Source organism: Pseudorca crassidens, chromosome 17 (assembly GCF_039906515.1).
Source record: "Pseudorca crassidens isolate mPseCra1 chromosome 17, mPseCra1.hap1, whole genome shotgun sequence".
In the NCBI taxonomy this organism is placed as follows: Eukaryota; Metazoa; Chordata; class Mammalia; order Artiodactyla; family Delphinidae; genus Pseudorca; species Pseudorca crassidens.
In genome coordinates, this window is record NC_090312.1 from 15567560 (window position 1) to 15595449 (window position 27890).

The following is a 27890-nucleotide window of genomic DNA, read 5'->3' on the forward strand; positions in this document are numbered from 1 at the left end:
TAGTGAAACAACGTTAAAGTGAACACATTGGAAAATGACAACAGAAAAAGCATCTTTAGAATCCTTGGCTGTTTTTAGTTCATCTGTAATAGTCCTGTCCAGCATGATTTTCTACAGTCATGGAAACTGTCAGATACATTAACCACTAGCCACATGTGACTTTTGAGCACTTGACGTGTGGCTAGTGCAACCGAAGAACTGATTTTTAAATTTTATTTACTTGTAATTTGTTTAAGTTTAAACAGTCATATGTGACTAGTGGCTGCATATCGGACAGTGCAGATCTATAACATACCACCTAAGTAAAAACAGTGTGCTTGCTTGGCAACACGGCTTCCTGCCCACAGTCTGTTTCCTCCTGGCCACATCACTGCCCCTAAACCCCTCCTGTAGAAATTCTGGAGCTGTTGCTGACCTTGGAGTCAGAGAGGTCTGGTTTTAAATCCTGTGGGCAAATTTCTTCATCTCTCTGAGCCTCATTTCTCTCTGGGTCTCATAAAGTACCCATCTTATCGGGTTGTTGGGGGGGATTCTGAAATGAGATCGTACTTGTAAAGGGTTTCACACAGTGCCTGACATACATGCACTCAGATGTTAGCTGCTGGTTTTCTGTCTTGCAGATTTGGGAATGAAGTATTCTGAAGTTTTGAAATCAGTAATTATCTCCACCACTTCTTAGGGCAAACATGACCCTACCCTTTACTGAGCTGTATTCAGAGCTTGCAGTGAAGTTGCAGGAAATGGAGAAGTTGAGTTTTTTTTTTTTTCTTGCTGAGTAAATCACTCCTGAGTTCATTATAACCTCATCTGGCTCAGCAGGGCCTATTGGCATTTCTCTGTTTGCAAACCCTCTGTCTGTATATAAAGGCAGGGAAGGGCTGTGTACCTGGCGGAGGTCCTCAGGACCTTTAATTTAATGTGTAAAAGAAAAAAACCTTTTAGAGATGTTTACACCAGTGTAAGGGGAGACTGAGTTGCTTCATAAGGGCCATCTTTTTCTGTTCACCTTGTTTGAGTCGCCCCTTCTTTTTCCGGAGTGACTACCAGAGAAGTAACTCATTTGCCTCTAGTCTGCCTTTTAGCAGCAGCTTCGTACGGGCTTCTGTTCCTTCCCAAGACTTGGCCATATTTGGGTTCTTCCTACCTGCCTACTTGCTGAATATGGCCCACCTGTCTTAGCCAGACCTTGGGGGCCACCTGGGACTTGGCCCAGCAGAGTGACCTGCTCTGTGCCCAGTGTCTCCCCGCCTGGATTCCCTGGCTTCTTTGAACACATCCTGTGCTCCTCTTTCTTGCTGTTTGTCCCGCTTGGAAGAACTTCTGTGCCGTTTTCGGCATTATCGAAATCTTTCTCATCCTTCAGGGCCTCACCAGAAAGTTACCTCATTTCTGGACCCTCATCTGCCTACCAGGTCAGATGCTCTTGGGCATTTTTCCAAGTTCATGTTGATTCTACCTAGTACTTACTACATTCTACCTTAAGTAGTTGCCCTTGGGCTTTGAAGCCTGGCTCTGCCACTTCCTAGCTCTATTACTCTGGGCAGGTTACTCTTGTTCCTTGACACTTAGTTTTCTTACCTGTAAAATGGGTAGAGTAATACTCTTCTATTAAAGTTGTGGAGGATTAAAAGAGAAAATATATGTAAAGGGCTTAGCACAAAATGAATGCTGAATAAAACTCTCTTATGTATCTATCGGAGCCAACCTAGTAATTTCCAGCAGAGTACCCTGCTAACAGCGACACTCAGATGTTTCAGAAAATATAAGAAACCTATATCTTCGCTTTGATAATGCAGTAGACAAGAGTGAAATGCTTTTCAGCTTTCAGCATGTAAATAATTTGAGAGAACACAGTATACATACTCAACGAATATGACGACTGCTCTGTGCCAGGCACTGCTGGGGGGTAGAGATACACCTATGACCTTGCCCGAAAATTGTTTAGTCTAGAGGAGGAAGAGACAAGTAACTAGAAATCTGTGTGATCTGTGCCATGATAGATGTCAGCACGAGTTTGAGGGGGGCCTGGGGAAGGCCTCTGATTCTCATTTGGAGTAGGAAGACAGAATCAGGGGGAGGCTTTTGATACAGGTGACCCCCAAGCTGAGACCTGAGTTTTATTTTACTTACTTAACAAGCATTTTTATGGTACAACCAGGCACTATTCTAGTGCTTTACAAAGACTCCTAATCCTCCCATCAGCCCAATGACGTAGTTATTCAATACTAGTCGATCTAACAGTGAGGGAATTACTGCTATAATTCCCATTTTGCAGATGGGGAAACTGAGGTGCAGAACGGTTAAGCCATTTGCCCCCATCTTACAACTGTCAAGAGGTACAACTGGGAGTTGAGCCCAGGTAGTCTGGCTCCGGAGTCTGTACCCTTAATCCACAGTGCTGAGCTGTCTCTCACAGCATTTTAGGGTTTCCTTTTCAGATTCCATAATGGGTGTATGTTATCAATTACTTTGAAGATTATTCTACCTATAGCTTTAGGACTCAGGATGAACCAGAAAAAGCAACAAAAATCTAGGCTGTCCTCTGAGCTGCTTCAGGAGGCCCAGGAGGCCTCCCTTTATTTCAAGAGGAGTTGGACCCGCCAACGACATGAAGTTGTTGGGCGGTGGACTCAGCTGGGGGCCGCTGATTCGTCAGCAGAGGAAAGTATGTGGGGGGCAGGCGGGGTGTGGTTCCCAAGGGTCTGACACGGTCTGTCCGAGGTGACAACCACATGACACATGTTTGTTTTGCTGGAGAAACCCCCTCTGTCAGGGTCGCCCCAGTAATGGCTCTGCAACCCACATGATTGCACCTCAGGAAAGGGGGCTGTGTGCAGTAGGAGGCTGGAAAGGCTTCGAGATTAGTTCACAGGGAGACCTCAGTTTCGCTTCTGAGGCCCGGCTTGCCCCAGCCCGGGCGGCAGCTCCGGCAGCTGAGGAGGAGGCCATTAAGGAAGTCTTTGAGTTTGGTTTAATGGTCCCTCTTTGTTTTGAAGTGATTGTTTACTGAACCTTCAAAGCCAGCTCTCCAGCAGGATGTGATCTGGGGCCTGGATAATTGGATGAAGCACCCCAATAGGAAGCAGGTAGCGGGGAGCAGGGCCAGGAGCAGCGAGCTGATGGCCAGGCCCTTGGCGTCCGGGCACTGGGAGGCTCTGAGCTGCTGCTGGGGTGGGGGGGGATCATCTTGCAACCGGGAGTAGACCTGAAGCAAGGATCCCCTGGAACCTGGCCTCTTTGATGTTGTGCTGGCCTTAATTAGGGACACCCTAATTAAATCACCAAGGAGAGAGCTTTCCTCTACATTTAGCATAAAGCATTAGCAAATGTTTTGAGAGCATTTCATGAGGGATTACTTCTCCAAGATTATGTAAGTAATAGAAAGTTAATGAAAGGAAAACTAAAACCTCAGGCAAGTAAAAAATAAAAGTCACCCATAACCACTTGATTACAAAGTGGGTTATGGACACACGTTTTAGATGAAGGCTCTTGCGGCCTGTGTCCTGCCAGAAGTTTCTTTTAACACTTAGCTTTTTACTTGCGCTTTCTGTGCGTGTAATTAGAAGCCAGGTCAGTTTTAATGGCCGTGTGGTGGTCCATTGTTTTGTTTGTTTGTAGTTAATTCATTTAGTTGACACACATTTGAGGACCTGCCGTGTGCCAGGTTCTGTGTTAAGCGCTGGGGACACAGCAGTAAATAAAATGGACACAGATCTCTGCCCTCTTGGAACTTACATTCTAGTGGAGAGGGGGTGGGGGTCTGGGACAGACAAACTGAATAAGTCAATTGTGTTATATTTTAGAAGGATATGTGCAATGGGAAAAAAATAAAGCAGGCCCAGTGTGGCAGTTTTTAAATAGGGAAGGCTTCACAGAGAAGGTGACATTTGAGCAACAGCTTATGAAGTATGTGGATATTAGAGAAATAATGAATGTTCCAGGCAAGCGAAGAGCATGTGCAAAGGCCCTGAGGTGGGAGCCAGTTACATACTGATTTGTGATTAGGCTGTGTCCCGTTTTTCACTAATTATAAGCAGCACTCCAGTGAATATATCCTTGTAGCTATACGTTGATTTACACTGGTGGTTTCCCCAGAAGGATTTATCCTGGGTCAAAGGTACATACTTTCATGGCTCTTGAAACCCATTGCCAGATGCCTTTCAGAAAATGTGTATGAGTTCACATTCCCATGTGCAAGTGCTTATCACCAGGGATTACTTCTGAAGGAGCAAGGTCTGAACATCAGGACTGAGAAATTGCTGAGACCACAGCATCCAAGACTTCAGAGGGATGTGGCATCTTATCTAGAGCGATAATTCTCAAATCTGTATGTGATTTTAGCCATCAGAGCATGAGTGTCCCCTGGGGAATGTGTTAAATGCAGACCCCTGGGTCCCACCCCCAGAGATTCTGATGTGCAGATCTGGGGCGAGGCTCAGGCATCTGCAGGTTTAGCAGACATTCCCCGGTGGTGAGTCTCTGGGAGGTCGTGCTGGGAGTGTACCATGAGTAAGTAGAAGTGGGGGTGGCTCTTGGGCCCCCCTGAGCCACCAAGAGCCTCCTCTGCAGCTCAGGAAGTGAGTAGGAAGGATCTCCCTGCTCTTCCCACCCCATCCCCGCCCCCCAGATCCCACCTTCCCTGGATGTGTTGCAGGTGAACAGAATGACTCTCATGTCTGAAGGTAGCATAGTCTTCTATACTTCCTATCCTTTGCTAATTCTCTTTCTTCTGCAGGGAATGCTTCCTCCTGTCCTTTCTTTCCTTCCTCTTGGCCCAGAAAATTCCCTTTTGTCCTTTTAAGACCTCGGTGAGGAATCACCCCCCTCCAGAAATTTGCACCAGCCCCACCTTCCAGTGCTTTATATCTGGAGTGTGGCGCCCTCCGAAGGCTTTGGGATTGGTGGCTTACACAGCAGCATTCCTCAACACTCTGGCCTGTTTTAACACCGGCCCCTCCCCCCCCCCCCCCCCCCCCCGCCTGTGCATAGTAGGTGCTCATTAAATGTCCCAGTCCGGGTGGCTGGCCTTGTATGTTGACTCATTAAAATAGCAATTGCTGGCATTTCTGGAGTTCTAAGTTTCTAAGTGCTAGTCATCCTTCTATGCCCTGGTATTCTTTCACTTACTCTCGTTAACATCCTTTGAGGTGGGAACTACTGGGGCTATCATTTACAGATGAAGACAGAGCGGCAATGGATAACTGAGTCACTTAGGTCTCCAGTGGGGAGATCTGAAGTTGGGCAGCCTGACTCAAACCACTAGACCACACTGATCCTTTTAGACACTGGATTAGACTGCCCATCAGGGCCCTCTATCCAGGCAAAGAGAAGGACATTCAGTGGAAAGACACTAAAAAAGGGCAATGACTATAGAAGTAACAAACACGGCCCTTTTTCGTGGTACCCACCCAGGTGTCATTCCTAATAGCCCGGCTGGGAATTGGGGCTTGTGGAGTTCAGTGGAAGGGGAAATCTGTTTAGTGGAAGGTGGCAGTGCCCACAAAGTGTGCACAGAGCCGTAAGGTCCTTTTCACAGGCATATTTATTGCTGGTGAGCTTGAGTAGGTGGGTGAGGGTGGGCGTGCAAGGAGGCAACCACTGATTATCCGAGTGGCTGCCATCCACTTGATGGACAGGGATAATTAGTGGATTAGGCAAGCCCCAATCAGAAAATAAAAGCCCAGGAATGGTTTTGATGATGGATGGGCTTACGCAGCGCCTTTCATCAGAGGATCTTGGGAGCCCTTCATCTTGTAGGATGGGGTGGGGAAGGATGGCTTTGGGGACAAAGCTGTGACAGGCACCCACTTCTGGAAGCTGCACATTCCTGCCTTGTGCTTCAAGAAGCATGGAGTCCAGAGGCACTTCTGCTTTGGTCAGAAACTTCCTCTTGAAGCTTTGCTTTTCGTTTCCCTAAAGCCTGGGGTGTCCCTAGAAGAAGAAGGAGAGGGATGTTATGGACTGCGTTCCTCACACCCACCCTGGGGAGAGACCCGGTGGCAGGGGTGGTGGCCTCAGCCTATAGAGATGCTCCAGACAGGCTTTCCAACCTCCTGGGAGAAGCAGATCAGTTCTAGTATCCACAGGAAACCTGAAGACTTCACAGAATTATCCATAATCACACTGCTAATGGTGGTGACTGAACATTTCCTGTGCATTTCTATCAGACGTTTTTTGCACCAAGAACTTTTCTTTGTTTTGTGTTTTCTTTTTTCACATGGTTGAGAATCTTGACCATTCCTAGGTCGACGTTACAGCTTGTCCAGGGCCTTTGCGGTTGTAATCGGGGGTTATGTGTTCGGAGCCCTTGGTCTCCACTTTACTTTGTCTGGGCTCCTATTGAACCCAGCATAAAGCAGGACCCAGCCTGCCTACTGAGTGGCTTTCTGCAGCCCTGGGGCTGGACCGGGAGGCTGGGTCTGTGCATCTTGCTGCTTGCACTTAGCAGAATCAGGGCAGCGCTTGGGCCACAAAGTCAGGCAGATTTAGGATCAAGTTTCAGCCTAGACCACTAGGATGCAACCTTCCTGGTCCTTGGTTTCTTCAGCTGTGAGATAATTAGGAGCACCCGCCTCACTGGGTTTTTGTGAACGGGTAATACGTGTGTGTATCAAGCTGTGCTCCTCCGTGTGTGGTCTCTGGACCAGCAGCCTCGGCCTTACTCAGATTAAACATGCAACATCCAGGCCCCACCTCAGACCAAGGGAATCAGAACCTGCATTTTTGCAAGATCCCCAGGTGATGGATATGAAAGTTAACGTTGGAGAAATGCTGATCTATGTATCGGGCATCTAGCAACCGTTTAGAACGTGGTGATGCTGAATGATGATGGTGGTGACAGTGGTGCTTGTCAAGGTGAAAAGAAGGGCTTGGGAGAGGACCTGTCCAGTCGTATATCCAAGACTTGGATTCTCATCAGCCATGACCACTGGTGAGCCAGCCTCTGTCTGGAACTTTTGAGCTGGAACCCGACTCCCTATAGCCTGTCCCCGCTGGTCCCTGTTTCATTCTCAGCTGAGCCGAATTCTGCCTCCTCGTGAGAGTCCCCTCCAGCCTCTGGCTCCTCTCAGACGGCCCCTTCTCTCACCAAGGCTCCCGGCTCCTCTCTGTTCCCCAAGTGGCCGCACTGGTGTCTGATTCCCTCAGCTGTCCCCCGAGGTTCTGCCGTCACAGCGGCGGGGCTGGGAGAGGCAGTTGCTGCATTATTTATGGGGCATCGTTAACCAGCCGGGCTGATGAGTTACGCGCAGTTTATTCTGCTGCGCCGTGTGTGGGATGCCATCCCAGGCCTCTGTTTAATACAAAACAAAGCAAAGCAAAACAGAGCCCCCAGTCAGCATGACCCCTGGCTGAGCCCTGTACTCGGGTTAGGCAAGTGGCCTGCCCAGCCGTCTGGCTGTGGGGAAAGCAGAGGAGAGGACAGGAACTCGGGGGTGTTCTTGGAGCTCAACCTTGAGGGTAGGCAGGGCAGCCCACTTGCATGTTTGCTTAGGTGGCCACCAAACTCTTGGGGAGTCGACGGAGATCAGATGGTCTTTTTCCGTCAGAAGTAAGAGAATAACTTCATTCTCCTCCCCACTCCCCAAGGGACCAGGCTGCCGTCAGGTCTGTGATGCGGTAGCCAGCTTCTCTTGTCACCATGCTGGTTTGGGATTTATGTCACTCACCATCTGGATGAAGGCCCCGTTTGTAGTCCAACGCTGGATCTTGGCCTGGATGGCCACCCATGGCCCCCTTGTCCATCCTTCCATCTCCTGCTTCTCCCAGCATAAATGTGCCACTCCGGTGTCCCTCGGAGGAGCCCACTTGTGCTGTTTCTGCTTCCCTGTCTTTGTTCCTCTTATCGGAAATGCTTTTCCTTCCTCCCTCCATTTTTCTGTCCTCGAACCCACAGTTCAGCGGGGGAGACTCAGGCTCAGAGATGGCCAACTGCATGATATGAGGGAAGCAGATGGGTCCCAGCATACTCTGCAGAAGGTGACATTTGAGCTGGGTGGTGACGGCCGAGTAGGAGTTTTCCAGATCGCTGAATCCCCCTGGAGGTTAGAAGAGAGAACAGCCTTCGGAGGGGCTGTGTGGTGGGCGCCCCGACTGGTGGCTGCAGAGTTAGAGCCCGTCTTCAGGGAGCCCCATCTCTCTCCCTGTAGGGAAGTGGAGACGGTCAGGCAGCTAGATGCAGAGAGCCCTCCACGTGCTTGCTGGGGTTTTTTTTTTGTTGTTGTTGTTGTTTGCGGTACGCGGCCCTCTCACTGTTGTGGCCTCTCCCGTTGCGGAGCTCAGGCTCCGGACGCGCAGGCTCAGCGGCCATGGCTCACGGGCCCAGCTGCTCCGCGGCATGTGGGATCTTCTCGGACCGGGGCACGAACCTGCGTCCCCTGCATCGGCAGGCGGACTCCCAACCACTGCGCCACCAGGGAAGCCCCTCCACGTGCTTGTAAACACACCAGCTTTGACGGGGAACTCTTCCATTCTCCCAGAACCCTGTGTGATCTGAGTTCTATTCTCAACAAACTGTCAGGGCTTCACAACCTCCCTGCCCGCCTCTCCAAAGAAATTCAGGGGGTTCCAGAGGGAGGAGAGCCTGTTTCCCTTCACCTGTGACTTTGGACTTGGCAGAGCCCAGGAGCTCAGTGGGCGTCTTATTTTCGTTGACTTTGGTATGTCTGGAAAGCTGTGAAACCCTTCCATGTTCTCTGGTGAACTCCGCAGTGGGGTCTGTGTTGAGGCTTTCTCATAGCTCTGGGGATGCATGGTGAATAGAGCCCGCCAGACACATAGCCTCAGGAGACAGCTTTCTGGGACTTCTTGGTGGGCGGTGCAGATTAGAAAATTAAGGACCACGTTGGACTTGCTTTCTGGAAGGATTCTCAGTGTACACAGTGTCTCGACTGACAAATTTCTTCTGAAATTTGAGTCTGTTCCCCTTTGCCCAGCCTTGTCGTCTAGAACAACCCAGCGCTTTTTCTCTCAATTACCATTTTATCTTCCTACGGGTGCCTTCTCCCTCCTTCCTCACTTCCTCCAAGCGTTTGAATTTTTGTAGTAAAACTTTCAGGTGGGTAGAAACTTTTTGTTTTTCCTTGAAAGAAACTTCAAAAAAAAAAAAATCTGAAACAACCCAACATCACCTTGCCTTTAAATTTTAATAACATTTATACACTTAAAATAAAATTCTCAACAAGGAGGTTTTTGTCTTCTGTTCTTAGAAGTTCTTTTTTTTTTTTTTTTTAAAGAATCCATTAAATTATATATTGCCTAAAACAGGTGGGCCTGACACTCTTTGAGAGACTGTCAAATATCATCAAGTGGGGAGAGAGCTGCGGTTGGCAGCCTTCTTCTGGCTGAGTGGGTGTTCGTAGGCAGAGAGCTGGGTGCTGTACCCCCTAACTGGAGCGGGGACCCTCCTTTTGTTGCTAATTTGGTAAAGACTGGAATGAGGCTCCCAGTGGGGGCAGATAAGTAGTTTTTAAAGTGGTTTGAGCAGCTGTTTTCAGGCACATTCATCTGGGGTTTAAGTACTCCACCTGCCATGTACTTGGGAATGGCAGAGACATTGACTGACACTGTGTGTCCCACTGCCATGCTCTGTGTCTGCTTTAACTATGGTGAACTCATAGTGAGATGCACAGTCCGAACTGTACTTAGGACTAAGAATGAGGGATCCCAGCCTGGGTGGACCATCTGACCTTGAGAGTTTTAAACATCTCTCCCAGCATCCCGAAGGAGATTCCTGGGAGCCTGCAGACGCTTGGATCAATCCTGTCAAAGGTCATTGGACACTTACTGAGTGCCTGGCACTGCTCTGAGCACTTTAGATGTCTGACTTCATTTCTTCCTCACACCAGCCCTGGGCAGTGGTGACTTACCCAGGCAGAGGTCGGACGACCTGCCCGATGTCCCATGGCAGACGGGAGAGCTAGGATTCTAGCCAGGAGATGGGCTCCTGGAGTTTGTGTTCCTTATTCCTTCCCAACATTCTTTCAGTGTTCCGTGATGTCAGTGTTCAATAACAGTGATGGAATTATGCATTTTTTTTGTTGATCATTATAAGAAACTGGCCTGAGAGGTCAAGTGACTTACCCCCATAATTTACTGCCAGGGCTGTGGCTAGAACTCAGGATTTGGGGCTCCCTGTGCAGGCCTTTGGCCATTCTGGCGTGTTTTCAGTGAATGTGCCTCACCTTTTTCTTTTTTAATTTAATTGATGTATTTATTTTTGGCTGCAGTGGGTCTTCGTTGCTGCATGCAGGCTTTCTCTAGTTGCGGTGGGCGGGGGGGCTACTCTTTGTTGCGGTGTGCAGGCTTCTCGTTGTGATGGCTTCTCGTTGTGGAGCACGGGCTCTGGGCACGCAGGCTTCAGCAGTTGTGGCTCGCGGGCTCTAGAGCGCAGGCTCAGTAGTTGCAGCGCACGGGCTTAGTTGCTCCGCGGCGTGTGGGATCTTCCTGGACCAGGGCTCGAACCCCTGTCCCCTGCATTGGCAGGCGGATTCTTAACCACTGAACCACCAGGGAAGCCCCTCACCTTTTTCTTAAGAAATATTATGGATCATCTCAGTGACCTTTTCCAGGGGTTCCGTGGATGGGAGTGGCTGCAGCTGGGGAGAGGAGGACCTGGCTCTCGTGCCCTATGTGCAGATGAGCGATGATGGTTCCTTTGGCTAGAAGTTGATGGTCCGTGTCTCTGAACATCCTCAGGCCTTTCCTAAAGCTTCTCATACTGTCTTGTGGACCAGAAAGAGAAGGGATGCCTAGCTGAGGCTGTGATTGGTTAGTTGCACTCTTGTGCTCTTAAGGATGCTTAACTGATTTCCATCTGGACAGAGATCTCTAGTGACCAGCCAGAGGACTCTGATCTCAGCCTTTACCCTTAATTACTTGGATGTAGATGTAGAAGGCATGTTCATACCAGGACTTGATAAGAAAATTGTAAGTATATTAATTAGGTGCTATACTTGGGATTCCGCACAGTGTCTTGATGGGCCTGGAAAGGTAGCCTGAGCCCTCACAGGGTTTCATTCAACACAAATAAAGTTATGCTTTTGGGTTGAAGAGACCCCCTGGGGCACAAAGATGGGATGTGGAGGCTAAGTGGTTTAGCAGATGATGACAGGACCTGTGCATGGATGTTGGTGTCAGTAGCTCAGATGTAGCTGCCATAGGACTTCTGCCAGTAGCCAGCCAGACAGCATCCCTGGCCTGGTGCAGCTCAGTGTCCTGTTAGGAGCACACTGCCGCTTGAAGGAATAAATCCAGCACCTGCAGTTGGGCCAAGCAGGTCCCAAATGCCCAAATGCAGAACTGATGGTTGTGATCTAGCAGCATGCACGAAACGGACTTTAGGGTTTGGGTGTATCGTAAATTCACGGTGCTGTTGTGGCCAGAAATGCTAATTTGATCTTAAATTTTTTTAATGACTTCATTGTTTTTATAAAAATGATACATGACCCTTATTTAAAAAAACAGAACAAAACTATGGCCATGGAGGAAAGTACAAACAAGAAAACAACACATTGGTTCAAATCTTAGCTCCCAGAAATATTCCATTATAATACTTGGTAGACGGTTTTCCAGATGTCTCTGTGCACATTTTCAGACAGACTTGATAGCTCGAGAAATGTGTAAATGGGCACTTTTATTAACATGTTCTATGCAAGATATTTTCAAAATAAAAATATATTTAATTTTACTTTCACTGAACGGAAGAATTGAAACTGAAGTGAAGTAATACTGAAGAAATTGCAGAACTTCAGATAACTGTTTCTTCACTAGAAGAAATCAGTTTCTCAGACATTCTTCTGAGGCAGTGGTTCTTAACTGGGGGTGACTTTGCCCTGTAGGAGCCATCTGGCGGTGTCTGGAGACATTTTGTCACATCCAGTGGCATCTGTGAATGTTCCTGACATCTGGTGAATAGAGGTCAGGGATCCTGCTAAGCACCCTGCAATGTACAGGAACCCCTCCCCCGCCCCCCCCGCCCCCCCCCCGCCCCAGCAAAAGAAAGAAAGAAAGAATTAGCTGGCTCAAAATGTCAGTAGTGGCAAGGTAGAGAAACTGTGCTCCTAAGCATAAGAGAAAAAGATTATTAAAACCATTAGGAGGGTGAAATCATTGTTTTAGGTCAGTTTCAGTTTTAGACTATTTTGATGGGGCTTCTGTAATAAAAGATGAGATGATTAACTTCATTATAGTTTTCCCATCCCCTCTCCTAATGACAAAATCAAGAGGTGTCATACGTTATTTTTACCTTGTCAAGGTTCGTAACATTCACATTCTAGCCTGCAGCTGTAACCGCCCCCCGCCCTAGTTTGCCCCCATCAGAATTGCACCTGCAGTTTTGAGTTCGTGTCTGAGCACCATACTTAGAAGAAAAGTAGAGACATGTGATGGAGTGTCCCCAAGATGCTATGGGGATGTGAGGCAGGGGCCCGTGTAGACACAGAATTCCGTCTGGGAGCTGAAAGAAGGAAAGCTGTGGATCAATGTGCTGCTATCCTCCGTTCTTTGAAAAGATGTGTGTGTGGAAGCAGGATTGATCTTAACTCTGTGGATCCCTAGAAGGTTAGAACTAGGGCTGCGTGGACCTAAAGGACAGGGTGGCTGATGTAGGTAGGCTGCCGTGGAGAGTGATGAGTTCCCTGTCAGCTGCAATGTGCTGGGGAACCACCTGTAATCATGCTGTATGTAGGTGCTGGGCTCAAGCCATCAGCTGAAGCAGCTGTATTCAGGTAACTTCCCAACCTCGAGATTCTGCTAGTCTAATAATGCTTCCCAGTAGTCTCCTCTCCTGGAGAGGAGCCTCAGTCACTCTGGTTCCCCCCTCCCTGCCTTCTGGGATAAGGCTGAGAAGAGCCAGAGCCATGATCAGGTGGTTCAGGGTAGAGCCTTAAATGGTCTACATATCTTGAATTTGGACCCACCCATCTGTTGACTCAAAAAGTGATGCATCGATATATGGCTTAGATTCTGCCAAACTTGTTCCACTTCGTATCTGTAGTGTTTACAGGATCACAGGGACCGAGCACATTCATTACCCATTTCTGGGCCAATACACTTGTATGTACAGTAATCTGGGCAACATGTCGTAGACTGCAAAGGAAGAGAGCATATACTGTTTTCTGTATAATTGGAATTGAGTGTGCTGTCAATGTCTTCATCAGATGTCTGTCACAGCATGACTTACTGACGTATGGCTTTGTTTTGTTATAGGGGAGTTATCCAGTTTGGGAAGATTTCATAAACAAAGCCGGAAAGCTACAGTCCCAGCTTCGGTAAGTAGAAGCATGTCATCCCTAGGAAAACGGCAGCATCCTTAGACAAAGGATGGAATAGGATGGACCCAAGAGGCAAATTAGCGTTAGTTTTGGAAGTGTTGCAGATAGAGAAGCATGCAGTGGCGTTGCCACTTACTAGCCATGCGTCCTGACCTCTGATTCCTGTATGTAAAATTAAACTCATATCCGCTCTGCCTCCTTCCACTGGAATTTTGAGAGTCAGATGAAGTATTATATGTAAGATCAGAATGGGCCAGGTACATGGTAACAGTTAAATCTCACAACCCCAAGAGATAAATAGTCTTGTTACCCCATTTTGCTGATGAGATAACTGAGGCACAGATAAGCTGAATAACTTATCCAAAGTCACACAGCTAGTATTGATAAATGACAGAGCAGGGAATTGATCTGAGGCAGTCTGGCTCCACAGTCCATTCTGATTACTGCCTACCCTTATAGAGTTTAAAACTTAGTTTGTATCATTCTATTTACATGAAATGTCTAGATAATGCAAATCTGTTGAGACAGATGTAGATTTGTAGTTTCCTGGGGCTAGGAGTGGAAAAGAAGGTTGACTGCAAATGGGCATGAGTGACCTTTTTGTGGTGATGGAAATGTTCTGAAATGGGATTGTGGTGGTGTTTGCATAACTCTAAATTTACTGAAAAATTGATGACTTATACACCTAAAAATGGTGAATTTTATGGTATACAAATTATGTCTCAATAAAACTGCTTAAAAACCAGGATCTAATGCTGATGTGCTCTAAGGAGCTATTATTATTGCCTCATCTTGTGCTTGTTAATATATCATTTCATATGAAATAGAAAATACGGCAACATCTTCTTGTTAAAGCTATATGCCTTTGAAATCAGTGAGGGGAGGGGTGTGATTGCACTTAGAGGGTGCTTCAAGAGGGTTGGGACATTAAAAAAAAAAAAAGCAGTTATTTTCACGACCCCTATTCACGGCGTATTGGTTGGTTTGGATGTATGGGGATGGTTTTCCAGAGGACAAAGCAGGTAGGTGTTTTCTGAGATAAAAAGCCATGTGGATGACAGAGGAGGGAGGAATGACATGGGGTTTTTAGGACTTTACCTGTTGGCACCAGGGGTGCCTGCCCAGAACTTTAGCCATAGCACTGGGCATTCCCTGGCTCCCCAGCAGATAAGGAGAGAAGAACTTGGGAGACGTGGAACTTTCCCTGCCCATCATTCAGCTTCATGGGGCCTGGGATTTCCAGATCCATGAGTGGGCATCCAGATGGACCACGGGCTCCAGACTATGGCCCCTTTGCCACTTGTCAAGTCCTTTACCATTTCTTTGCTTACGAACCTTTGATTACTTTATCCTGGATCATATCCAAACCCCTCTGCCCCAGCTCTGCCGCTATCATCATTTATTTCAAATAGGTTAGTCTCCATCCTGTAGGAGGTCACCTCCTGTAGTAAAACAGTAAAACATTTAAGTCCAACCCCTCCTCCAACATTTTTTCTTATCCAGCCTCATTTAATTGTCTGACAGGTTTTCAGGGTTGACCAAGGAAAAGATGCTCTTCCCCTTTTACCAATGAGGAGGCTAAAGTTTAAAATAATTAACTGATTAGCTGTCTTAAACATACAGAGTGAGACTTAAAGCAATCTTATCCCCACTGGTACAAAGTACCATATATATATATATTAACAATACGTAGGCCTCCTGAGGGCAGGGACCGTTTCCTTATTTTGTCAAACTACTAGTACCTGGCTGAGAGCACCATAGGAGCCTCAAGCACAGGGTTTAATTTTCTGTGTTAGGGAGTGCATGAGGATAAGACCGTAGAAGAGGCAAATAGTCTTGGAGCATGTAAGCTGAACCCTCCTTTCTCCTGCTGATGGATGCGTGTTTGCTCGGCCCCATTAGAGAGAGCTAAGATGTCCTGTGAAAAAAGCAGTCAGTGAAATATGGCTCATCGGAAGTCGGTGTTTAAAAGCTCTTAATTTGTCACACTTGACCACGGTCTTGTTTTCACAGGAGCCCTGGTGACTGTGTAATACTCAAGGCACCTCTCCAGCTGTGGCTCATTAAATTTGGAAGATCGGCCTTGACTTGAATAAGAATAAACCCAGCACTTGTATCAGATATTAATTATAAATCAGAACGAGCCATTTGTAACTCAGGGTGTTTGATAAAGCTAACTTTTCCATGGTGCCAACTCTTTAAGAAATATACTTTGACATGGTGTGTTTTTTTGGTTTTGTTTTGGTTTTGTTTTGTTTTGTTTAGTGTGTATGTCATTGTGTTTTTGTTTTTTTTTTTTGAGCAGAATGTTCTCTTGCTCTACTGGAAAATATCAGGCCTCTTTTTTTTTTTTTTTTTTTTTTGCGGTACGCGGGCCTCTCACTGTTGTGGCCTCTCCCGTTGCGGAGCACAGGCTCCGGACGCGCAGGCCCAGCGGCCATGGCTCACGGGCCCAGCCGCTCCATGGCATGTGGAATCTTCCCGGACTGGGGCACGAACCCATGTCCCCTGCATCGGCAGGCGGACTCTCAACCACTGCGCCACCAGGGAAGCCCCCAGGCCTCGTTTTGAAGCTTGACTCTGAGGGACTATTGCCCAGGTTTTCCTGGGGACCACTCCATCACCTTCCGGGAACCTTTTGCTTCATAGCTACTCTTGCTTATGTTCAAAGGTCATTTCTTTCTTTTTTTTCCCTCTGATTTGAACTCATTCCCTTTTAGTCCTTATTCTCATCTTCATCCTTCAGCAATTTTGCATTGTTAGGAATGCTCAGTGGGGGCTGGATTCATGTGTGAAATACTTGGAAGTTAGCATCAGGCTGTAAATTCTGTTACAGAGTTCTTGTGAGTGAGCCTGGGGCTTGCTTGCTTGTCCTGGGTAATCACGGCCCTGAGATGCAAAAGTGCTTACTTTTCGTTCAGTGACATCTTGGACCACGACTCTAGGAACCAGGAGACCACAGAGTGCTCAAGGCATCTTCCAGTGCTCAAGGGGATGTGAAGAATTCAGAATAACTTCTAGGACAGCAAATGAGTATAGTAACTCCTCCTCATTCTCAGCTTTTAGGAATTCAGAAGATGCTGTTTAGGTAGCATTCTAACGTTGAAAAAAATAGTATCTCAGTTTCCCTATAATTATGATTTAGGGGGAAAAGTCACATAGCCTGGATCTTGTAGTAGGATAAACACGGCACTGTAAGTCATGCTGGGCTACTGGTCTCAGCCCTGGTATGAGCTAGTGATCTTGAAAATCACTATGTAGCTGTGGTCTCAGTTTTCCCAACCCTAAAATGAATTGTTTAACCTAGACGATCACTCTCCAAGATTCCTTCTGCCAATCCATATAGCTATATTGTTTTCCTACTCTAAAATCACTTTCACGTATACCATTTATATTTTTTAATAAATTGTTCTTTTAGGCAGAAATACCTTTTTCCTCATTGGTGAAATTTTAACCTGGTGATAATTTATACTGTTGGGTGGGAAGAATTGCTAGCATTTATTGACTAGCGCTGCACGACCTGGACGTTATTGGGGGAGAGTGCTAATATGAGAAGGAGAAAGTTTTCTTAAGAATAACGTGGGTCCACAAAGCCAATGGTTGTCCATGTCCAGTCGGGTTCTCTCTCCTGGAGGGTTACTTTCAGTCCTCAGCAGCAGTTGCAGCCTTTTTGCTGTCTTGCATCTGCTAGTGTGAGACATTCCTCATGCTTTTGTTTTCTGTTTGCATCTTAGGACAACAGTAGTAGCAGCAGCTGCCTTCTTGGATGCCTTTCAGAAAGTGGCTGACATGGCCACCAACACACGTGGTAAGCAGGTGGAGGGATGGCTCCCAGCATTGACGGCGCTCAGCGTGTGGGCTCTTACCCTTGGGCGCTTTACAAGAATATAGAGCTTAAGTTATCAGAGCTTAGCTGACTCATATTTAAAAATATATAGATTTTTTAACTCTGTGGGATTCCACATCGTAGAAGCTGCAAATCGTTCTCTAGATAATAAAGTGCACGAGAAGAGTGAAAAATAAATGAAAGGAACCACTATTTATGCCTGAGATGGCTTGTTGTATTTTTAAATTAATTAATCAATCAATCAGTCAGTTAATTAATTGGCTGCCTTGGGTCTGCATTGCTGCACGCGGGCTTTCTCTAGTTGCGGCAAGCAGGGGCTACTCTTCGTTGCGGTGCGTGGGCTTCTCATTGCGGTGTCTTCTCTTGTTGCGGAGCACGGGCTCTAGGTGCGTGGGCTCAGTAGTTGTGGCTCGAGGGCTCTGGAGCACAGGCTCAGTAGTTGTGGCGCACGGGCTTAGTTGCTCCATGGCATGTGGGATCTTCCCAGACTAGGGGTCAAACCCATGTCCCCTGCATTGGCGGGTGGATTCTTAACCACTGCGCCACCGGGGAAGTCCTGGCTTGATATGTTTTTGTGATCACTTTTAATGATGTGCTGGTTGTAGAGTCCTGAGCTGTGTGTTTGCTTGCAATTTGTTTTTCCCTCTCATGTGTCATCTTAAGATTTTCCTCAATCCCTTGTGGAATGAGAAGCAGTGAGAATGATGGGTTAGACCATTTTTTCTAGGTTCCCATAAAACGAGGAAACCTATTATAAGTAGCATCCTATCGTGTTGTGTCTGTTTGTGTGTCTCCCACATTTGACTGCAAACCCCTACAGGTATGGACTAGACGGTGATGTGTGCGTGTCTGAACCCTCCCAAAACATAGTACCTGGAACACAGTAAGTGTTTAAAGTATGTTTATTAAATCAATGAACAAAGGGAAATCTTTTGAAAATTTGTAATGGTTTTTCAGTGACTGTGAATCGTAGAAAAGAATATTCATAACATGTGAAAGGTGTAGAGAAGAAAGTAAATGTGTCTGTATCCAGCACCATCTTTAGAAATGTGACATTACCCATAACCTAGAGACCCCCCCCATTCAAAGGGGGTGCTTTCCTTTTCATTCTCAGAGAATCTCTCCTGCCTCTTTTTTTTGCCTTCTCTCTGCGTCTGCTTGTGCACTGACGGGCTATATGCCTGTTCTTGTCATTGTCTTGGTGACATGGGAAAATGTGGGTGTTGGAGGCCAGTGTTGGGGGGATTGTTCCCAGTCACACAAGAGTTAAGCTTATCTGAAGCCCATGATGGGTATGTACCTCCACTGGGTTTCAGTATGTACCCATTTACCATAGGTGCTTAATTAAATATTCAAATGAATTTGCAGCGAGGACTCTTCTCATTTAAGATGCTTGAAAACCGCTGATATTTCAGGCAGTGTCATGGGGCCACAAAAATCAATATATTACTCGACATGTCCTGGAGGAGCTTGTAGTGGCAGGGGGGCGGGGGGGATGCTGTGTGCAAATGAAGAATTTCAGTGTGGAAATAATATGTTTGGTATGGTAATAGTGGTAGAACAGAGTGCTGGGGGAATATGGAAAAGTGAGCAATTAACTCAGCTCAGGGAGTCGAGGAAATTCTCCCAGGAGAAGTAGTATTTCTCCTCATTTCCAAGATGCCAGCGGTGTTTCAGAAGGTTCCCTAGGAGAGTGTGATGGAGACATCAGAGCGTTGGTTTCTTCATCTGGTTTGGCAGCTTGACATGGGTCTTACCCAGTATCTTTTTCTAAGCCCCTTAAAAATTTTGTTACGTAACACATACGTGTGTGTTATGGAACCTTTAGAATATACAAGTATAAAGAGGAATACAATGGTCATGCCAGTGTTCACTGCTGTGAGTGTTATTGGGTCGGTTTTATCATATTTTCTTCGCCCGCAGCAGGATCTGGAATTGGACTCATCAGTCATATGGATGTCTTTCTAGAATAGCCATCAGAGTGTGTCTCTCTTAAAAGAGTTGCTCCATTATTTTAGAGAACTTACGTATCTGGTGTTGCATTTTTGAGGCTCTGTGGTTCGTAAGTTTATATTTTAATGTTTAATTACTGGATGGACCCTAAAGGATGGAATAGAGATGTATCCCCTGATTGTCCGTAATTTCCTGCAGTGCGAACCTGGGTTTTTGCAGACGCTGCTTCTGAGAGTGGTTCTCGGTGGGAAGTGGAAGGGCCTGCAAGTTCTCATGGTTGAAGGGAGGAAAAACAATTATTTGTGGGAAAAGAAACCAGAGTAGCCTCTCTGTGGTGCTGGTGGAGGTAGAGAAGGAGTTTGGAGGTGATGGCGTTGACAAAAGACAAATAATGTCACAGGGAACAAGATCCCTGCTTTGAGATTATATATATATATATATATATATATATATATTTATTTATTTTATTTTTGGCTGTGTTGGGTCTTCGTTGCTGTGCTTGAGCTTTCTCTAGTTGCGGCAAGCGGGGGCTACTCTTCACTGTGGTGCGCGGGCTTCTCATTGCAGTGGCTTCTCTTGTTGCGGAGCAGGGCTCTAGGCGCACGGGCTTCAGTAGTTGTGGTGCGTGGGCTCAGTAGTTGTGGCTCGTGGGCTCTAGAGTGCAGGCTCAGTAGTTGTGGCGCACGGGCTTAGTTGCTCCGCGGCATGTGGGATCTTCCCGGACCAGGGCTCGAACCTGTGTCCCCTGCATTGGCAGGTGGATTCTTAACTACTGCGCCACTAAGGAAGCCCCCTGCTTTGATACATTTTTAAACCATTTGATTTTAGGTCACTTTTAGCAATACCAGAATACTTTACATCTCGATGTCTAGAATCCATATGCACTGGGAGGAAATAACTTTATTGAATATGGGAGTATGAGAACTCACGTGACCTAAAAAATGTATGGTTGATACAAAAAAGATATATTTTATGGAGATGATAAGAGAGAAACTTGAATGCACATCTTATGTTCAGTAAGCATCAAATTAGTTGTATTAAGTTAATTTTTACTTAACAATTGAAAAATATAGAACATGCTCTTTAGTTTAAAAAAAAGTCATGTAACGAAGTATATAAAGGAAAATCTACCCTCTCAGTACCATTTGCAGAGATTGGGCTTAGTGTCTTTTATAGACTTTTTTGCATACTTAAACACATATGGGAGAAAAATTACTTGTAGAACAATAGGTAGGTTGATATATGGAATAAAATATATTTGTAAGATCTTTTTCAAAAGGTAACTGTAAGAAACATTGTTCTCGTGCTTTTGCTCCCCAGTATATTATAATTATCTTTCTATGTCAGTACCTAGAGATCTACCTCATTGGTTCTACCAGCCAAATGGAGTTTCACTGTCTGGATGTAGATTTAATACATAATAAACGATTTATTAAATCGTTTAATAAACGATTTAATCATTTTTCTTTCTTTTTTTTTTTTTTTTGCTGTACGCGGGCCTCTCACTGCTGTGGCCTCTCCCGTTGTGGAGCACAGGCTCCGGACGCACAGGCTCAGCGGCCGTGGCTCACGGGCCCAGCCGCTCTGTGGCATGTGGGATCTTCCCGGACCGGGGCACGAACCCGCGTCCCCTGCGTCGGCAGGCGGACTCTCAACCACTGCGCCACCAGGGAAGCCCAAATCATTTTTATTTTGAGGAATATTTAGATTATCTCCACTTACGTACTGTTACAAGCTACACTGCAGTTAATGTCCATGTATACATCCTTTTGGAGATCTATGGGTAATCTCTTTTAATGGTGTATGCACCTCCAAGGAAATGAAGAATCTGTTAAAAAAAAAAAAAACAACTTCAATCTGTTTTGGTCAGCAGCAAATATATTTGGGCTTGTGGTCATTACAGGGTGTAACTCTGATGCAGTTTGAAGTTTGATATCTACCCTCTATGGAAAGTCCAGTCTCTTGCTTAGAGCCTTTAGATATCATATTTTTTGAATCTTTCTTGCTGGAAAGATGAGAAGGCAATAACAGTTATTCTTAAATGAGTCTCTTTTGGGCTGGTATCCAGAATCTCAAGCTAGCAGGTCTCTGGTTTCCAAAATATTAGCATTCCATCTTGTTTCCCAAAGGGAATGGCTCTGAAAGGTCTTTGTCCTTTTTAGCAAATATTTTGCAGTAGCTATGAATATAATTTATTTAGGAAAATCTTCTAAAGCTAGGCATTATAAGAGCAAAATCAATCTAGTCATATAGCTATTAAGTAGAACGTGGAAGTACATTAGAACTCTGTTGTATTCTTTTTTTTTTTTTTTTTTTTTTTTGTGGTACGCGGCCTCTCACTGTTGTGGCCTCTCCCGTTGCGGGGCACAGGCTCTGGACGCGCAGGCTCAGCGGCCATGGCTCACGGGCCCAGCCGCTCCGCGGCTCCTGGGATCTTCCCGGACCGGGGCACGAACCCACGTCCCCTGCATCGGCAGGCGAACTCTCAACCACTGCGCCACCAGGGAAGCCCTCTATTCATTTTTTTTAACGAAAGAGTGCAAGTCGCTATTATAATGTACGTGTTTAGGTGAATAATTAAACCATAATGAAATTTAAGAGTTAATCAACACCATAATACATACAGTTCCATATTTTTTTGATGTTTGCACTCTGGAATGAATGTACAACTTGTGTTGAGTGTGAAAGTACCCGTTTCTGTGTTATTGGCCGCAAAGAATTAGTGTCTAGGCATTTGTTGTACAAAGGATGCCTGACTTTTGTGAGGCAGGGTCTCCATTTTCTTCGTGTCCATGATGGACCAGCACACGGGCTGTCATAGGAGTTGTTGAACTGACTGGTGTGCATTTGTCTGGGTTGCTTAAAAAAAGAAAAGGAAAAGAACAAAGGTGGGGGGAGGCTTCTCAACCCTCGGTGGCTGGGGTTGGGGAGTAGCATTCCTACACCTGTAAGCGTGCAGCCTGGTGCCGCCTTTCACTGGAAGGCAGGGGCACGTCTTAGTTAGCAGTGGCCCTTCGTGGCCCTTGCATCATTTGCTTGTGTCAGCTAGGGCCTTTGAGAGCATAATGCTGTGTGACTTTCATTTTTGGCTGCCTCAGTGTGCCTCTGTAATTACTTTATAGCTTTGAAAAACCATCTCCGGGATGTTGAGGTGATAATACACCAAACCCAGAGTGAGGAGTTTAAGATTCTAAGAAGGAAGGAAATGGATCCCCAGACGACTAGATCATCTCTAATCACCTTTATTGAATACGTAACACGGGCTGGGCTGTGTCCTTCGTGCTTTACATGGATTGAGTCTTTTCATTCTCGAAACAGCACTGTGAGGTCAGTGCTTATGACCTCCATTCTAGATGATGAAATCTGGACGAAGAGAGCTAAATCGAACAAGGTCACATGGCTTGGAAGTGGGGAGACTGAAGCCTGGCCCAGAGTCTAGATTTTAACCATTAAATTATGATTCCTCATGTAAGGTGCTCCTGGATTTAGTATAAACTTAAGTTTGCTTTTAAAGTTACTTGATCCTGAATGCATTAAAAAAAAACAATCTATGTAGCACCTTGGAGTAATGAATAGATTGGGAGCCGGGATGCCTGGGTTTGTCTTCTGCTTGGCCAGCTACGTGACCCTGAATAATTTTGTTTCACTTCTCCGGGCTTTGATTTCCCCACTTGTAAAAGGGGTTTTCCCAGGACCTAGTAGGGTCCTAGAGGATCGCAGGTAACCTTTTTCAGCTCTAATATTCTACGATTTAAAATCTCCTTTTGGCCCTATTAAATCTTAAAATACAAATGCAGTTGGACAGTCTAAAATTTCTCCTTCTATATTATCTTTAGAGTTTCCAGTTTTCACTCTGGGGACAAAGGGAGTGGAAGGAAGTAGAGGTTAAGCAGAGGATAAAGGAGAGAGAAGGTTAGGCGAGAAATACGGTTAGAAGAGACCCACAATGTGTGCTTGAGGAGGGCAGGTGGAAGCTGGAACTTTCACAACAGCCAGCGAGGTCCAGGCGGTCAGAGGTGGACTTTAATCAGTGAGCCTGGATTGCCGAGATGAAGACAGTCAGTCTTCACTGACTGCGGAGACTGTCTTGATGAAGACAGTCTCCACAGCTTAACACTGAATGGCACAGTCGTGGTTCCTAAAAATACGTTTTTAGTAGAGTTCGTTAAACGCCACGCTCTCCTCATCTCGCTGCGTGGATCCTGTCGCTCAGGAGGCTTGTTTTAAGGTACAGATTTCAGAGCCCTGCCTTATACCTGTGGTTACTGATTAACTGGGGGGTGGGGGTGGAGTGGGATGGCGCTTAGGAATCTCAGATTTTTTAAGGCTTCCCAGGAGAATAAGGCCTCTCGCCATCTTGCCGTCACCCACCTGTCCAATGACATCTCTACCCACGGCCGGCAGTTCCACCCACAAAAAAATGCTCTCTGCTCCCTGAATCCCTTAAAACCTTTGATCCCTTTCTTCTTGCACATGTGCATTCCAGACCTGGAGTGCCCTTCCCAGCCCACCCCCTCTCTGCCCCCTTTAGATGTTTGAGGATCTTCGGCTTGTCTTCCTAGAGCCAGTTTGAGAGTCACATCACCTGTGAACCTTTTGTCCCCCACCACTCCCACTCCTCTGTCCCCAGGGTAAATTGGGTCTCAGGCCTGAGGCCTCTGTAGCACCTTCTCCCGCTAGAGTGTTGACCTCCCTGTGTGATCACCATCTTCCCCACTAGACTCAACTGCCTCCAGGGCAGGGCCTGCATCCTGCTTCTCTCTGAGGAACCCAGGTTCCCAAATGCTGGTAAGTATCTGGTATTTGGCAGGGGGCAGACAGTGTTTGTAAGCAGCCCTTGGAGGGTCCAGGTGAAGAAGGCTGTCATCTCTGGGGGCAGGAGGCTGGTGAGATGGGGTCTTCGGCCAGATTCCACTTAGGAGTTCAGAATTTGAATCTTGGGACCCTTCTCTGAGGTTGAGTCTCAGGACTGAGTGAGTTTGTATTTCATTGTAGCCAAAGAGGGCCCAGCAAATCCACGATGGCGGTCACAGGACGGGGACAGGTAGGTTAAAGGCAGCTACCTGCTCTTGGCTGGGGTGGGGGAAAAGGGGGAATCTTCGCTTTTAGGGGAGGAGGCGACAGGAAGCTGCGGCAGCCAGACTGGTTTTGTTTGCCCCCAAGTTTTACTTTAACCAGGTTGTTTAATTGAAACTTCACTGGCCCTTAACTTCTGGATTGACTTCGGTGTTTGAGACCTGAACTTTCTTTCATGTAATTAAGTCATGATTTCTACCTAGGAAGCTACTCAGCCACAAACTGAAAAAAATAAATAAAATAAAATAAGGTCATAAAAAAACTTTTTTGCAGGCCTGGAACTGCATATTCTTTGAAGATGACCTTAAAGAAACATGGACACTTTCATTCACTTAATTAAAAATAAAAAGGCATAAAACTGCAACCCGCTAATCTATAGATGTGGCAATAGATCACTAAACTGGTTTTGTACTTGGATGTGCCAGTTCAGGTTCCTTAGTTATTTTTTTATTTTTATTTTTTGCGGTACGCGGGCCTCTCACTGTGGTGGCCTCTCCCGTTGCGGAGCACAGGCTCTGGACGTGCAGGCTCAGCGGCCATGGCTCACGGGCCCAGCCGCTCTGCGGCATGTGGGATCTTCCCGGACCGGGGCAGGAACCCGTGTCCCCAGCATCGGCAGGTGGACTCCCAACCACTGCGCCACCAGGGAAGCCCCTCCTTAGTTATTTTTGGTTATTGTCCTTAGGATTCTTAAAGGAGGAGAGACCTTATGAGTATTTGAGAAACAGCTCAGTTGTAATTTTCCTTTAAGAGCCAAGCTTATTGTTTTGAAAGATTCAAGGAGAGTGTATTAATTTTTCTGATGATCGTACTCCAACTGAGGCTTTATAGATAATGGGGAGCAAAAGGAATCTAGCAGAATGCATCTGGAGCCTCAAAGTTTTATGGAAACCTGCTGGTGTTAATTTTACTTAGAGTCTGTATGTGGTTGCCATAGTGCCAAGCTCTGATTTTCTGGAGCCGTAGCACATTATAGATGCCCAGGAAACAGTTGCTGATTTGTTAAATAAAAATTGATAAAGTGAAAGTACTTCATATGTTGCTTGCATAGTGGATGGACCAGCAGGTGGTTTCTCTAATGTTTTAAAACATGAATCTAGGCAGACTGTATTGACAATGACCTAGAAACTCTCTATTACCTTTCATTTTTGGGGTTTTGAATTTGACCTCTTGATTTTGATTCATATGAATTATTCTGAGGAAGCCCGAAGCCAATTTTGCCCTGCTGGTAGTTACATCTTTTTTTAAAAAATTCATTTATTTTTAATTTTTATTTATTTTTTGGCTGTGTTGGGTCTTTGTTACCGCGCGCGGGCTTTCTCTAGTTGCCACGAGCGGGGGCTGCTCTTCGTTGCGGTGCGTGGGCTTCTCATTGCGGTGGCTTCTCTTGTCACGGAGCACGGGCTCTATGTGTGAGGGCTCAGGAGTTGTGGCTTGCGGGCTCTAGAGCGCAGGCTCAGTAGTTGTAGCGCACAGGCTTAGTTGCTCCCCGGACCAGTGCTCGAACCCATGTCCCCTGCATTGGCAGGCAGATTCTTAACCGCTGTGCCACCAGGGAAGCCCAGTAGTTACATCTTGAAAATTCTCATTGCTGTATTGTAGGTGGGTGTGGGGAGTAAATAAGAGCAAAGCTATGAAAAATAAGAACATTTGTAGTTGATTAAAGTAGGAAATTGGATGAGCCAAGACAAAGCTACCTTTTCTCCCATATTTCTTGTTTCCTTTTAATTGCATTGCTTTTTTGCCAGGGCTTAATACATCCTGCGTGTGCCATGGTGAGTGACCCCGATGCGGTCCTGGCCTCGTGGAGCTTTTAGGCTGGGCCAAGGCTGTTCTCTGTGATAGAATTTTCTGTGATGATGGAAATGTTATGTGTTTTTGCTGTCCAGTATGGTAGCTTGAGATTATCAGGCACTTAAAAGGTGGCTAGTGTAACTGAAGAACTGAATTTATAATTTTAAAATTAATTAGTTTTAATTAATTTTAATTTAAATAGCCACATATACCTAGTGGCTACCACATGACACAGCATGGATATAAGGAGTATAACAATTCCTACAAAGAAAGGCTAACAGGAAATGTACATATTTTATGAGTCATCTGATTTATTCTGTTTTATATCAGAAAGCTTTCCTGAGAGCTTACTGTATACCTAGTAAAGAAGGCACAGAGGTGTTGTTTCTGAGGCACTGGGTCGGTGGGTGGTAGAAAGGTTTAGACGGGCATGTGGTGGTGGAGTGTTAGGTGGAGAGGTACATGTAAACGATAATAATTCCCAACAATAAATGCTTCCACCTTCTTTTTATAGCATGTCCGTTTCATGCATTCTCAGTGGATAAGATATCATTCCAAAGGGGGTGGAAATTGGTTCTTGAGGAGAGAAGGGGTTCTTACCCTTTTTATGTATCAGGTAGAGATATGCATACAGTAATACGCAGACATACATAGGTCTGTGGAATTAACGTTTTATGAGGAGCGGGGTGATTAGGAAAAATGTGTCCAAAAAAGGCTCTTTATGGGAGCAGAAAAAACGGACAAGCTTGAGAAAACTGTTTTGTGATGAAGCCTAGCTTTTAAGAAAGGTCAGCCTTTTGCTTGTTGCCCCCTTCAAGGTGCATTTAAGGAATTTTCGTGAACCTGAGGAGGGTGATTGCTGTTGGTGTATCTCCTTTACTTGAAATATCTTGGCAAAACGAATCCGTATCACCAGATTCTGTAGTCAGAAAGTCACCTAGTGGTGAACAATAAGTGGATTCAGAGGCATCCAAGACTGGCTTGCCTTCTCACGGTTATGTATTCACCATTTGTAAATATTCTGAATCGTGATGAATGCAAAGAACAACTTTAACGCTGGGTTGTGTCAAACCGCCCTTTATTAATTGGGCTTTGTAGCTGTAACCCTTTTAATGAGGATATGTGCGTGTGTATGTCTGTCTATACACACACGTATCTATACAACCAGTATCTGTAACAACATATATAACAACCTTTGTGTATAACATATATATACACGTGTGTGTGTATGTATATATAAGCATATACCTATACATACATATATATATTAGCTGAAAGAACTGAAGCATTGGACTGGTCTTAGTAGCAGATTCTTGCTTAGAATGACAGAGAGACAAATTCTCTGTTCCAGAACAACTGGTTTCTATGTAGAGCTCATCTTTGATATGCTTACAACTTGTGGGCTGTAAGTGGGACCAAAGGGCTATGGTGGGACCAAAACCTGGAATAGCTTTAGTGTAGCCGTATTCACTTCCTTCAGCCCCTCAAGCCGCTCCGAATCTGTGTGCATATATGTGTATGTAGTCTGTTTCTATTGAATACCTATGAGTTTCAATCTTATATGAAGTACAAAAAAATTTTGTACATGATTGCTATTTCTAATAATATGTAACCTAGCTAAAAACTGTATGCCTGTTAAATGTAACTTCAAGATATAAAGTGTCCCTCTCTTCTGAGATTTTGGAGCTATCATTGACCTAGAGAGGGATGACATAAAAAGCTATAATGCCTTTTGAAATGAGCTCATAAATGTGCATTCAGCTCTGGGTTTCATTATTTTGATGTTCTTCTACTCTGATGGACCTGGAGTCATTTTAACGCATCAGCACAATACATTTAATCCTACATACTCTGCTTAGGATAAAACAACTTTTTAAAAATGGCCCTGTGAATGTGAGGTTTGTCTTACCATTTTCCATTTTTTAAAATGTCATTACTTTTTGGTTTGC

General features: G+C 45.7%; 1 protein-coding gene across 12 annotated transcripts in view; it reads left to right on the forward strand.

The window, feature by feature from the left end:
• The window catches only part of MTSS1 (MTSS I-BAR domain containing 1), a 164579-nt gene that overhangs the window by 8081 nt on the left and 128608 nt on the right, over positions 1 to 27890 (forward strand). For all 12 annotated transcript variants that reach the window (XM_067711302.1, XM_067711303.1, XM_067711308.1 and 9 more), the window contains exons 2-3: positions 13207 to 13268; positions 17006 to 17079. In XM_067711302.1, coding sequence (XP_067567403.1) covers positions 13207 to 13268; positions 17006 to 17079 — 136 coding nt within the window. The remainder of the gene's footprint in view (positions 1 to 13206; positions 13269 to 17005; positions 17080 to 27890) is intronic.